At 35.4% G+C, this 14076-nt stretch overlaps 1 protein-coding gene across 2 annotated transcripts; it reads left to right on the forward strand.

Moving 5' to 3' along the window:
• Positions 1–6300: 6300 nt before the first annotated feature.
• Positions 6301–10988, forward strand: LOC137720600 (serine/arginine-rich splicing factor RS41-like). 2 transcript variants are annotated; one of them, XM_068459690.1, is made up of 6 exons: positions 6301–6484; positions 6799–6930; positions 8441–8553; positions 8975–9207; positions 10066–10479; positions 10737–10988. In XM_068459690.1, the coding sequence occupies exons 2-6, from the start codon at positions 6825–6827 to the stop codon at positions 10771–10773; spliced, it is 903 nt and encodes a 300-aa protein (XP_068315791.1). In that variant the 5' UTR covers positions 6301–6484; positions 6799–6824; the 3' UTR covers positions 10774–10988. The 2 variants fall into 2 exon arrangements, with proteins under 2 accessions (XP_068315791.1, XP_068315792.1); XM_068459691.1 differs by lacking the exon at positions 6301–6484 and adding an exon at positions 7995–8235 and having other exon boundaries at positions 6796–6930.
• Positions 10989–14076: the final 3088 nt, after the last annotated feature.

Raw genomic sequence — 14076 nt, forward strand, 5'->3', positions numbered from 1 at the left:
TTTTGGGTGTAGAAATTTTGGCCTCTCGTTACACACTTGGAACTTCCCCAATGGTGTGTGTTGTTTTTGGGGGGGTGGGGGGGGGGGGGGGGGGGGGGGGGGGGGTGGTTGTGAGTGGTTTATCCTCCATAAGACTACTACATTCGAAGCCCTAGTGAAAAATTGGATACCCAATGAGCTAGAAAATGGGACTAGATCCACCACTTGGGCTAAAAATTTTCTTCATTGGGCAGTAAAAAATTAAACTACATCTAGCCCAAAAAAATAATAAATTTCACGAAAAAAGTAGCAACTCATGTGAACCAAATTGTGCCACTCTTTCCCCCACTAGCGAATACATTTATGAGAAGAGAATAAAAAAATTGTCACAGTTGTAATTCAACAGTTGGGAAGATGTCAAGCTACGTGTCCTATGCACTAGATTCTCATTCTCATATGAGCACCTTGCTATATGCATCTTTGTTTTCGTTACGTGATGCTAATGATAGTAGCTCATGCACGTCAATCGGATGACAATACAAATATCTAACAGTTTCATTAACATATATTTATTTTTTGGAGGCCTTTAAAGAAAGGGATCCCAAATTTTTATAAAAACAGAGATTAGTTATAGGATTCACACCACATAGAACTTCAACAATTTGAACCGTCTATTTTTTCAAGTTGGACCTCATAGATCATCCTTGCAAAATAGTAGCCATATTTGAAGTATCTAATTGAATTCAAAGAAATTGACAAACACATTGTTTTACAATAAACAATGAAATTTCGTCGTGATAATTAAATAAGCAAATGATTTCGAATTAAATTGAATTTTTTCAAGAATGATCTATGAATCGAGGTTTACAAAATAAACAATTCGGATAGTTGAAATTCGACATGAAATAGGCATTACAACTAGTGCATATTTTTGTCCAACAATGAGGATCCCTTTGGATAAAGGGCACGATTCTTTGCAGCTAAACATATATACCATCTATACTTTTATTGATTTGTTGGTTGTGAAAGACGTACAAATGTCAATATAAAGCAACATCAATTTTTGCTTTATGTCTTCCTCTTGGGTTTAATTGGAAGGAGCCAAGGTAGGAATGAATCTTTTAACATAAAGCTATTTATTCGGTGTAATTTGTCTTTTGGATCGACTCGTGGAAGGCATGATTGGCATCCAATTAAAATATAAGTCATCGTATGTGTGTGTGCATATATATATATATGTGTGTGTGTGTATTCTTTGGTACATAAAGGGTAAAATAATAATAAAAACAAAGACTAAAACTCAGTTGACATAGTTTAATGGTTTTGGTTATGGAAGGTTATAAGATCTTAATCAGTTGTCATATAAAAATTCCACCAGTCATACCTACCAAATTTGACTTCGCCTCACTTTGGAAATTTGAAAGTTTCGCTTTGCTCTGATTTTTTTTTTTAAAGGTCCATGGTCTTGGAGAAGTTGGAAGTTTCAATATTTAACTATAATTTTGGAGTACGAATAATTTTCTAAACAGTAGGGTTTTGTAAGTTAGTAGCAGAGTTAAGGAATTTATGTATAACGTTCATATGTCATTTGAATGTAACCCGTAACTCAAAGATTATCTATACTTAGCTTTTTTAGTTTGTACAAAGAAAGGACATCATTCTCCGTGTCAACGATAAGTGCTTGGCTATTTTACTCACGCCTGCGTAAGGATGACTTAATCGGCACAAAAAAATAAAAATGGTGATGTGACAACTGTGCGCAGTTTCTTTGAACATTTAGCTGCTGAAGACGGACCAATTAATTAAAAGGAAAATTAATAAAATGAATTCGAAAATTTTAAGTTTTAAGAATAAAAATAAAATAAAAGGTAAAATGAATACTATCAGGATTGACTTTTTAGTATAAAAATGTAGTTTTTCGTTAAAATGAACAGTACCGTGAGCTTTTCATTAAAACTCCCTTAATTAAAAGAAAAATTAACAAAAAGTTTACAAAAAAAATTTAGTTTTAATAAAAAAATGACAAAATAAATGTATAGTGAATGGTAGCCAGAAAAAGTAAAAATGTTGTTACATCCCGGCCTGGGACGGACCACTTCCCAGGCCCGCTTCACCACCGTAGCACGATATTGTCCGCTTTGGGCTTACCATTCCCTCACAGTTTTGTTTTTGGAAACTCACGAGCAACTTCTCAGTGGGTCACCTATCATGGGATTGATATTGTGACATCTCACATCGCCCAGGGGAGTGATCATTAAATGTATATTCCCATCTCTACCTAGCACGAGGCCTTTTGGTAGCTCACGGGCTTCGGGTTCCGTAGGAACTCCGAAGTTAAGCGAGAAGGGGGCTAGAGCAATCCTATGATGGGTGACCCCCTAGGAAGTTGCTCGTGAGTTCCCAAAAACGAAACCGTGAGGGAATGGTAAGCCCAAAACGGACAAAATCGTGCTACGGTGGTGGAGCGGGCCTGGGAAGTGGTCCGCCCCGGGGCGGGATGTGACAAATGTGGTTTTTCATTAAAAGTGAACAATACTGGGAGTGTTTCATTAAAACTCCCTTAATTAAATGAATAAAGTTTTGGGTAATGTTAGAGAAATTAAATTGTAAAACAAATAATGTGGATGTTGATGATTTGATTATTACATAAAACTATCTTCAACCCATAGGATAAAGCTTAAAATATAAGCTTTAAAACCCCTACAAACCATCTTTAATCATTAGGCTAAAATAAGCTCTAGGGATAAAATATATATTTGGGCTAGATTTCCTCCAGGATTTATACCTGGCTTAAATTATTTTGGATCCACCAAATTGTCATATTTCAAACTTTTTTTTTTTTACTTATAATCTAACGGATATGATCAAATGAGATCAAATCTAATGGTAAAAAAAGATTTGACGGTTCAAAATTAAATCTAACGTCTAAAATAATTTAAGAAAATTATTTAAATCAAATTTAACTTAAAACTTTATAAATACATATGTATTTGTATGAATTTTAATTACTTATCAAAATTTAAATATTTTTATATTAAAATGGTCATAAAAATAAATTAGGATATTCTACATAAATTTTATTTTCAAAAAAGTTACCGAAAAGAAAAAATTAGGTTAAAATCATTATTTAGTAATCTTGAGCTAAAACTTTAAGTCATAAAGGGTTGGAAAAGAAAAACAGTTTCTGGGTTATGACTTAAAATTTTCTAGCTTAAATTTTTAAGCCTTATCCCCAAGGGTTAAAGATGGTCTAAGTATTGATTACCGTGCTTATTTTCTATTGATAACACATCATTTGCTTTACACATTTGATTTAAAATTTTGATCTTTCTATCATTATCATTAAGTTCTTATGCCTTCAACTACTAATCCTTCAAGCTACCATTTTTTTCAGTGCTACGTAGTATTATATGGTACGAGCATTGAATGATCTAAATCTACAAGACCTCAACACAAATAATAATTCAAATAAATCTAAATCATTAAGAGTCGTATCATTTAATGCTACACAACATGGAATAATTTTCTCATTTGTTGATATATTTGGCTAATTCTTCTTCCTTGGTTTTTTTTTTCTAAACAAAAGCCAGACATTAGAGAGTCCAAAGAAACCAGCAAACACCTTATAGTCTAGTACACTCAACCAAATGATTATCAAAATAGTGGCTGGACATATCTTGAGAAACGGCAAATAGTAAGAAAAATAACAAATTTCCAACAACAGGAATATGAGAAATTTTTCATTGCGACGAGAATACAAGTGGTATATCACATGTTTTAATAAAAGTGATGAGAAATTTTATTTTTTAAGTTATTAACTTTTTAACACACGTATTTTATCATTTATATAGTGATACATGATGTGCAATCCCGTGTACCAATAACATTGAAAAATCTCTCCACTAATATACCCACACAATGATTACTTTCATATCTCAACAAATTAAACACGATAAGTAATCTTCTCAAAGTCAGTTTACTTAAATTGATGTTTATCCGCCTCTCATTGTCAATTATTTGCCCGCAATCCTTCCTTGGAAATCCACCCGGATTCCGGCTTCTTTCAATAATTAAACCACTCAATGACCCACATATATGGGAAACCGAATCGATCAAAATAAAGAGTTACTACAATTAGGTCAAATAAGAACCTAGATTCTCTTCTGATCTTTTTTATGAGGATTCTGGAAATCTGTAAATTATGTTCGTTCATTGTAAATCGTATTGTCATAAATTATTTTATTTAAAATTGAATACAAACAGTACCTGACGAAAATTGATTGCACGATATATGATGAATGAACACGATTTACGAATCTCTGAAATCTTCACAAAGAGGATTCGAAGAAGACCCTATTGGGTCAATTACAACTAGAGCACCCTAGCTTTTCCAAATATCTCAATTTCCAAATTGAAGCACGCCAGCCCCTTCGACTCCATTTCCAATCATGACACTTACTTGTATAAGCTCAATTGAAAATACTCTAATTGCCCCCAAAACGCGATTCCTCAGTATCAAAAACCAAGTTATCCAACTAATTAACGTAATTGGGATCGAATTGTAAGATTCAAAATCCCACGGACAAAACCCTAACCCTAGTTGCCCTCTTTTTCCCATATCCTCATCCTTTAAAAAAAAAAAAAAAATAGTTAAGTTGATGCTGGGATATTTTAAGAATATTAGACCATCTTCAACCCTTGGGCTAAAAGCCAAATTTTTTAGCTCGGAAAATTTAGCTTTTAGCCTAGAAACAGTTTTTTTGCTCCAACTCTTCTGGCCTAAAATTTTAGCCTGAGATTATTAAAGAATGAACTGAGGCTAATTTTTTTCTTAAATTAACTTCTTCTTTTTTTTTTAAATTATGTAGACTATCGTAAATTAATTTTATGAACATTTTAATCTAAAAATATTTAAAAATTTGATAAATATTGAAAAATCACTAAATCTTTCCACAAATCAAACATTCAACTTTCACCAAACTTTCAACTTTCACCAACCGTTCAACTTTCATCCTCTATATAACACACAGGTGTTCAACTTTCATCTTCTATATAAACATAAGTCCAATATCAGTTGATCACACAATCTTTCAACCTTCAATCATCCTCTATATTCACCAATCTTTCAACTTTCAAAGTGTTTTTGTTTCCTAAAAATCCTCAATATCTCATTAATGGGTGATAGAAGAAGGCGTCGCAAGACAATGCAGATGGCACAATACCAAGCAAGGCTTGACATTAAGGATGTTGAAATGATCAACGCTGAAGCTGAACTTGCAAACTTGCTTATGTAATATGAGCACCATGCCGAATCTAGCAATCGTGGTTCTGTCACGGGACGTTCATTTGTGCAGCATGATAGAGAAAAATGTCATGATTGAATAATGAAAGATTATTTCATAGAGCATCCGAGATTTCCTGCTTATGATTTTCAGAGACGGTTTCGGATGAGGAGAGAGCTTTTTGATAGCATCTTGAACGTAATTGTCAATCATGACCACTACTTTGCAAGGAGGATAGATGTCGTTGCCGACAAAGTCTATCACCTCATCAAAAGCTCACTTTTGCATTTCGGATGCTAGAAAGATAAATTGGAAATGGAAATAAATGGTAGAAAGATAAATTGAAAGAATTGTAGGAGAAAATTGAGTTTTTTTTTTATTTTTTTTATTTTTTATTTTATAGATGTTTGAACAAATACATAGGTATTTATAGAGTTATTTTTTTTGGTGAATTTTGAGTGAAATAGTTTTTTTTTAAAATTATTTTAACCGTTGAATTTAAATATGGGGCGTTAGATTTTTTTTTTTTACCATTACATTTGATTATATTTGATCTCAGCCGTTGGATTCAATGTATTTTAAAATAACATTTAAAAAAAAAAAAATTTGAATCTAGACCGTTGGATCAACCAATGGTCCTTAAATTCTTGCCATTGGATTCGGAAAAGAGCCGTTGGGCTCGGGGATGTGGCCGACAACGGCCCTGATAGTGGGCCCTCTGATGTCAGGCGCGTCGGCGAGTGAGCGGGCCAAGATTGGGCCTTTTTTGGGCGAGTCCACATGTGTGCGGGGGGAATCTGGGGGGGGGGGTGCATTTTTAGCATTCGGCTTTTAGCCCAATGTTTTTGCTTGAGTTGGGTGGTGTTTTTCAGGGCAGGGAATAAATGAGGTATTTTGGCATTTAGCCCAAGATTAGAGAGAGTCTTAGTGGGTGGGAAAGTCAAATTTTTTTGACCTTTTATGAGGGTGAAAATGTACAGGATTGCGAGGTGGGTGTATCAGTTTTCTTTATTATTTTTTTATCTTTCTTTTGAAAATCACCTTTTGCGCTAATAAGAAATAGGGCTGGCATCAGACTCATACGTCGCCGCTCGATTGACTTCTCCTCTTTTAGACAAAATCTGTCCGAAAATTGTCTTGGAGCTACAAATCGATTCCACTGAGCCCATTCCCAATTATTCCTAGGGTTTCTCTGAGCTCTCTCCATCGCCATCGACTTCAAGGTACGAAAACTAAGCTCAGATGCTTTCCTTTCAATATCTTCAGCAGATCTAGGTTTGTTCTGCTCGTTCATGCTAGGGTTTTACAAATTATCCTCTCCCTGACTAACTTTACTCAATTTTCTGTGTAATTAAGCTTCGTATCATTTAATTAGTTGCTAAAGTCACAATTTTACACTTTTTATCTATGGAATTTTATTTCTGTTTTTCCATGTTGTACATTTGGTGCTGTTTGGAGTTCGAAAGCTCACCAAGTGTTTGTAGAAATGCCGGTGACAAAACTACTTACTTAATTGTCTAATTGTTGTATCTGGAAGGGTTGGAAAGTTTGAAGCTTGAAGAAATGAGGCCAATATTTTGCGGCAACTTGGATTTTGACGCGCGGCAGTCAGATGTTGAGCGGCTTTTCAAGCGATATGGGAAAGTTGAGAGGGTGGATATTAAGTCTGGTAAATAAGTTCTCTGGTTAAATAATTAAACTTTCGCTGTGTTTTCGTAACGGTTTGTTTTAGTTCTTTATCGGGATTACTAGTTTTGTTGACTGTTGGTAGCATAGTTGTTGTGCTGTGTTGTTTCGTTTACTTTTTATTTTTATTTATTTTTAGTTGCATATGAATTTACTGGCCAAACTTAAAGCCTTGTAGTTATTTTAAGCTATTGTGGATTTTAGAGCTATATTATCTGATTTCTACTTTTGGTTCCAAGGTTATGTTCGAAAGTTTCGTTATGTTTATTGTGATGAAATCTGAAGAGGGTCATTACTGAATCATCCTGCTGGGATATGGTCTTTATAGTTGGTGCAGATTGGGGTTTGAGCACCTTCAATTTATCCCTATGAGATGATAAGGATTTTGGGTAGAGAAAAAATAAATGTGTTTTCGGGGTTTATCAGCAAGTCCTACAGCAGCAGAGTTATTTAATGGGGGACTTATACCACCGTGCAAATGTGACAGCTGCTACTTTCATGATTTTCTGCTGTGTGTCTGAAAGACTATTCTGGCTTTATTCGCCTCCTGGTATGTCTAGAAAGGAAAATGTGTGTATGACTGCAAAAATGAAAAATGACTATTTTAAGATTGGCTCATTGACCCTTTTTGTATAGCGGCAAATACATGCATAAAACATGAAGTCTGGTTTTCTTCCTTGGCCCTTTTTCCATTTCTTTTCAAAATCTTGATATGCAGAAATTCCCTTTCTCTGTAAATTGAAAATGTATGAGAGATATGCCTTTATGGAAAAACTAGGATGAGATTGCAGTGCATTCATGCACATGACATCTCCTTCACGCTGAGAACTGAGAAGCTTGAGCTCTTTCTCTGGGCTGTTTGGTTGGAGTAAATTCTAAAAAGGACATGTTTGCAAAGGAAAGATTTCAGCTGTTACTCAAAAGGGCAATATGTTATTCGTTAGAATATTATTTGGATGGGTGTACTCGCTATTTTCCCTTTCAGAGAAACAGGTTACTTTTTTATTGCAGTGCAAACCCCTGTACTCAAGAATTTCTTTGGCGCAGGATTACTTGGAATGTCTATGCTCTTCTTGGATGGGTCCGCTTATCTACATTTCTTTTGTAGCATGTGCCCAAGCATCACTTATTGTATTTTTCCAGAAGAATTAATCTGATCTGCCTTAGTCCTGCCATCATACTTTCCCTCAGACACCATTGCTTTTTCATTCATCATGACTTTTGCTCCATGTTCAATTTCCGACATGTTCCAACATAGATTCCATGATGATATCGCACCCACTGGCAGGTTTTGTGTTACTTCCTACCAGAAGATTTTGTATGCGTATAATTTGTTTAGTGTATGAGATGTTAAAATTTCCTTATATTTTAGATGTATGCCTAACAAACTTGCATTAAAAAGTATGTTTTGGTGACTTTGTTGTACAGTCTGTGGTTACTTCACACGGTGGTTTTAATAGATTGCTTCCATATATATATATTGGTTTAAATAGGATTTGCTTTCGTCTATATGGACGACGAACGAGATGCTGAGTATGCAATTCGAAGACTTGACAGGACAGAATTTGGTAGGAAGGGACGGCGACTTCGTATTGAGTGGACCAAGGTAAAGTTGAACATGTGGTTGGGTTTCAGAAAAATGATTTAGGATTTTATGGTCAGTTGCATAGCATACTTCTGAGAATGTTGGCATTGCACATAGCACAATCCCTATCACATACAAGTATAATACTAGAATTTGACTTTTCTGTCTAACATGTGACTTCTTACTTAACCTGTTCCTTTTCATATTTTTTAATATTGTGATTGTGTCAATCAAAGCCATATCTTCTACTCCCTTTCATTTTCTAAGTTCATGCATGCAAATGGTACGTATGTTGTAACTGCTTCATGTTTCTTTACACTTCTTTCAATTATATAAATTCATACTACATGTGATAAAATGGATAAACTATATGTGATAAGCTTTACTTGATTATTTTCTTTGACTTTTTTCACTCATTTAGTTACACTATTCTGTGTTGAAGCATGAAAGAGGGATTAGGAGACCTGATTCAAGAAGACCTTCTGCTAACATGAAGCCCGCAAAAACCTTGTTTGTTATCAACTTTGATCCAGTCCATACCAGGACAAAGGATCTGGAGAGGCACTTTGATCCCTACGGGAAAATAACGAACATAAGGATTAGAAGGAATTTTGCTTTCATTCAATATGAATCACAGGAGGATGCTACCAAAGCTCTGGAGGCAACAAATACAAGGTTCTGTTTTCCTTGACAACTTCTATAGTGCTGTTTGCTTGATTTACAAGTTCAGATATTTTTCCTTTGGACAAATTGTTTGGAAGTGAATTCAAAGGGAGAATGGCCCCTCAATTTCAAGCCATCATTGCAACAGAAAAATTCTGTAAAATTTTTTACTTCAAAAAGCCTCTAATGCTTGTAATGAAAATTAAATGCACTGATTTGGTTTGTCATCAAAAAAGGTCTTAAACGAAAAGTGAAATATTCAATGGCTTTATTTTGCAAAAGACTACTTTGTCTGAATCCATCTCTACCAGTGTTCTAAAAACCTAGTTTTAGGACTCACCTGCGTGGTTTTTGGGGCGGGGCTATGAAGAAAACGCCTCTGCCCAGTGGGTGTGGGCTATAGACTAGCCTAAATGCATAGGCGACCTGGGCATTTGAATTTTTATATATAAAAAAAAAGACAGCCCAAATCCAATAAGACGACGTTTTGGGCAGGGTTTTATAAAATTCATGCTAATTTTATGTTTCTAACGTAGTTTCTATTAGTTTATTACGACTTTATGATGTGAATTAGAAATAATAATAATAGTCAAATATTTGATTGCTTGGCATGCTTGCTTGATTGTTTTACAAAATTATGTTATATTATTTCTTCAAAAAAATGTACAATATTATATGTATGTATGTGTGTGCGTGTATACATACATACATACATATACATATATATATATATATATATATATATATATATATATCAAGTATTATAATAATTTTAGGTACCGTGAGGCTGTCACCTAGATGAGGCTATCACGCCTCTACGATTACAACTTGCTTTATACTAACTTTAGTGAACTTATTTTTGAAATTCAGCAAGTTCATGGACAGGGTTATTTCTGTGGAATATGCTGCTCGTGATGATGATGATGATAAAAGAAATGGGCACAGTCCTGACAGGAGGGGCCGTGATATGTCTCCTGAGAGAAGAAGCAATGATCGTGGGCGATCTCCAAGTCCATACCGCAGAGATAGGGGAAGCCCTGATTATGGCCATGGTGCCCGAGTAAGTTCTAGAACTGAATCAAGAAGAAGTCCTGATTATGAGAGAGCTGCAAGCCCAGTCAATGATAGATCCCGTCCAAGTTCTAGACGCGGTCCTAGAAGAAGTCCCGATTATGAGAGATCTGCAAGCCCAGTCAATGATAGATCCCGTCCAAGTTCTAGACCTGAACTAAGAAGTCCCAGTGATGAGGGAGCTATAAGCCCCGTCAATGATGAATACCACAGGTTTGTTAAGATCTCAACTTTTAGTTCTCGATTGTATGATCTTTAATCTTATTATCCTTTAAGAAGTGTGGGGGTGCTCTAATGCATTAATGAAATCATGTTTAACTATGTGTTTAAATCCCTAGAGGACACCGTCACAATCCATCTCTTTTAACATGGATTATTTCCTTTGCATGATTTGTCAAGATTGTATTTATATGTGAACGTATACACATACTAGCACCATTCTGAGTATATTTTTGTTGTTGATATTGCAGCCGTTCACCCCCACCACGGGAAAGATCTCGTTCCTGAGAACCAGCCAGATATGCAACCTCCTTGTAGTCGTTAGCTGGTGTTATCTTTAATTTATAGTTGACATTCCGAAGTTTGGTTATTCCCTCTTTATTAGTATTCAGATACATGATCAGTTTGAACTTGAACATGTTTTCAAAGTGGTGAATTCGAAGTTTATTTAGTAGCCAATCATGGTTTATCGGGTACATCTGTATTCGATTCCTAAATTGTTATTTTTCTGTGAGTTTGACAGTAGTCGCAATTTCGTGAGCGTGGCTTTGGCGTGAATGTTGTACGTTGCACCTCTTTTAAATGAGACAGAACCGTCTCTTTTGGCACTTGGCACTGGATTTTCTTGGGTTTTGCATGATTATAATTTATACTTCTTTAGGGTTTGGGGTATCAAATGGCAGGCAAGTTATCGACATTTTTGAAGCTACCAAGGTCGATGCCGGAAACCACCGCTCTTCGGTTTTGTATGTTCTGCATTTTACTCAAATTTTGCGTTATTTGACTTTGAGGGTTTACCTATTGAATTTTGAATTACAGTATTGCAATAGGTTTTTCAATCAAGCCTCCTTTTTCTTTTCTTTTTAAATTCGGTCAACGGCAAGAGGGGATCCGAAGTTGGAACTTCTTCTGATATTAGAAAGAGAAGTATCACAGAAACAATAGCAAGTTGGGACCTCCTCTTGTGGCCTCCACGACTCCTCCAATGTAGAGAACGATGATTAAAAAACGGGTGTTGAAATGCTACGGTTCTTCAGATGTTGAGATGGTGCAAATAGCAAAGAAAAAGAATGTTGAGAGTAGAAATTTAAAGTAATCCAATTAGAAAATGCTGTTTGCGAAAAGTTCTACTATGCTTTCAGTATGGCATGCATCGTATCAACAAAGTGTTAATGCTTCAACAATGTCAAATATTTTGGTATATACTATACTAGGAAACTATATGTTTAAAGGATTACACACATGAGCACAACTTATATCCGGCGTCAATGACAGTCACTTGGATAAAAATTTACCCATTTTTAATTTATTAGCACGGAACGTCATTGTGATGTTATACCTATGCATAAGGAAGAAAGATTTACATCAAACGAGTTCACTGTCACGTGATGTTCTCATCTAATAATGCATTATTATATACAAATTTTTTCCACAACAATATTTCATAAATCGAGATTCACAACAGTAAATTTGTTCTATATAAATTGCTCCCGTCATGAGTAAGTGTAGTAGTGGTATTCGTAGCTTGATGGTTGATAATGATGGAGTGAGTGAGTGACAGAATGGGTGAGGAAAAGTGGAGCGCGAAAAGGACAAGAGAACGTGGGAAGGACACAAATACAAGAATTTAAAAACAAACAAACAAACAGCTGACACAGGAAACAGCGTCACGTCCAGGCCATGCATCGCCAAAAGCCCAAGGCCAGGGCGTCTTGGTTCACTCGACGAGAGTACGGACGCTCCCAAAGGTTGGCTACTTTGTGTCCGCAGCCTTGGGCAGTTAGCACCTTCGACGTAATGACTTAAAATCATTAGTTTATGGATTTTTGAAAATAATTTACTCATTCGTTAGTCAAATTCGGTTAGAAATTATTTTAAAATTTAAAATTAAATATAAATAGTACTTAACGAAAATTGATCTCATGATGTACGATGAAAAGTCACGATCACAGAATCCTTAGAATTCTCAGGAAAATGATCTGAGTTTCCGTAAAATCAGTAGCCCAACAAGTGCAAAAGTCAATCCAGCAAGATTCATATTTCTCTCTTTCTTTTACCAGTATACATACAGTAACATTAAATTTTTGTAGGTCACTTGTAGGCTTAGGGGGCGATTGTTACATTATATTATTTTAGATTAGACTAACTTATTTTTACATTATATTATTTTAGATTAGACTAACTTTAGAAATTAAACTGAACAGACTTAAAATAGACTAAGCTGAACTCATTTAGTGAAGCGTTCAATACAATGTCCAAATAAGAAACAAGATAATTAACAAATTTTAGATTAGACTAACTTTAGAAATTAAACCGAACAGACTTAAAATAGACTAAGCTGAACTCATTTAGTGAAGCGTTCAATACAATGTCCAAATAAGAAACAAGATAATTAACAAACTTTAATTATATTATTTAATTCATATTTATTAATTTTGTTATTAATTCTTTTTTTTTTCCCCATAAACATCTGTCCCCTCTCCCTTTCCCTCTTCCTCCCCTCTCCCTATTTTTCTCCATCTTTTCCCGTCCAACTCCCTCTCGGTTCCAATCTTTATTTCTCTCTACTCCCTCCCTCTCTCTCTCTAGATGCACGGATCTTGCGGCTCACGTTCAACGAGGACCTAAAACTTGATCCACCCAAGAAGCGTTTTGAGCAAGAAAATGTGGTTGCATGGGAATTCAAGAAATTGTGGTTGCAGACGACAATGCAAAGTAGACACGAAGGGTTTGGCGAAGCAGATGACACGGTGTGAAGCAAACACGAAGCATTTGGTAAAGCGGTCTTAGTAGCCCTCTACTTTTTGGTGGATCTCACTAAGACCACGCAGTGAAGCATTTATATAGGGGGCGCAACTTGGGTTGGGCCAATCCAAACCTGCCCATTTCCAACCCGACTTTAAACCCAAACAAGTGGGGTTTTTTTAGTTATAACCTACTCGAACCCAACCCAATTTCAACCCGTTCATTGATGAGGCTGAGTTGCGTTGATCATTTGCCCGTCCATCTCCAACCCTACCCAATCCGCCTAACCAAACCCAATTTAACTTGATTGTAACCCATATCAATTAATGTTCATACTACACCCAAGTGAGCAAAGTCCAAAAACCAACGCGCTTTCTAATATATATATATATATATTAATAAATTACCCTTTATAATTACTTAAGCTTTTAGGGAATAAAAGGCTTTGATTAGTTAGCCCATATTTGTAGTCTCTAAATCCTAAAGTTTTATAGTAGATGGATTTATGAAATTAAAGTTAGCTAGCTTTGATGCTACTTGGCTTAATTTTTTTAGGAATTCTTGGAAACTAAGTTGTTACAAAATTAAACTTGAAAACGTTGGGCAACCTGAACCCAACCCAAGTAAACCCTAACCCAAATGAACCCGAATGAAACCCAACACGAACCCGAACCTGAATTGTAAAAGTTAGGTTAGGATTAGGTTGATCTTCCAACCTGCCCAACCCGACCAAGTTGTACCCCTACATTTATATAACATGAGTTCATTTTTTTTTAAATTTTTTTGGGAAACTGGTAGATTAAAACCCGGGCAAAGATGTCAAATAGTACAAGGAAAGCCTACAAC

The sequence above is a fragment of the Pyrus communis genome, chromosome 16 (genome assembly GCF_963583255.1).
Source record: "Pyrus communis chromosome 16, drPyrComm1.1, whole genome shotgun sequence".
Taxonomy (NCBI): Eukaryota; Viridiplantae; Streptophyta; class Magnoliopsida; order Rosales; family Rosaceae; genus Pyrus; species Pyrus communis.

What these genes read in the sequence shown, in the direction of transcription:
- LOC137720600 (XM_068459690.1), top strand. Translation starts at nt 6,825, where the DNA reads ATGAGGCCAATATTTTGCGGCAACTTGGATTTTGACGCGCGGCAGTCA. An exon ending in TTCGTATTGAGTGGACCAAG is followed by an intron (nt 8,554 to 8,974) that starts GTAAAGTTGAAC and finishes TCTGTGTTGAAG; the next exon opens with CATGAAAGAGGGATTAGGAG. An exon ending in CTGGAGGCAACAAATACAAG is followed by an intron (nt 9,208 to 10,065) that starts GTTCTGTTTTCC and finishes TTTGAAATTCAG; the next exon opens with CAAGTTCATGGACAGGGTTA.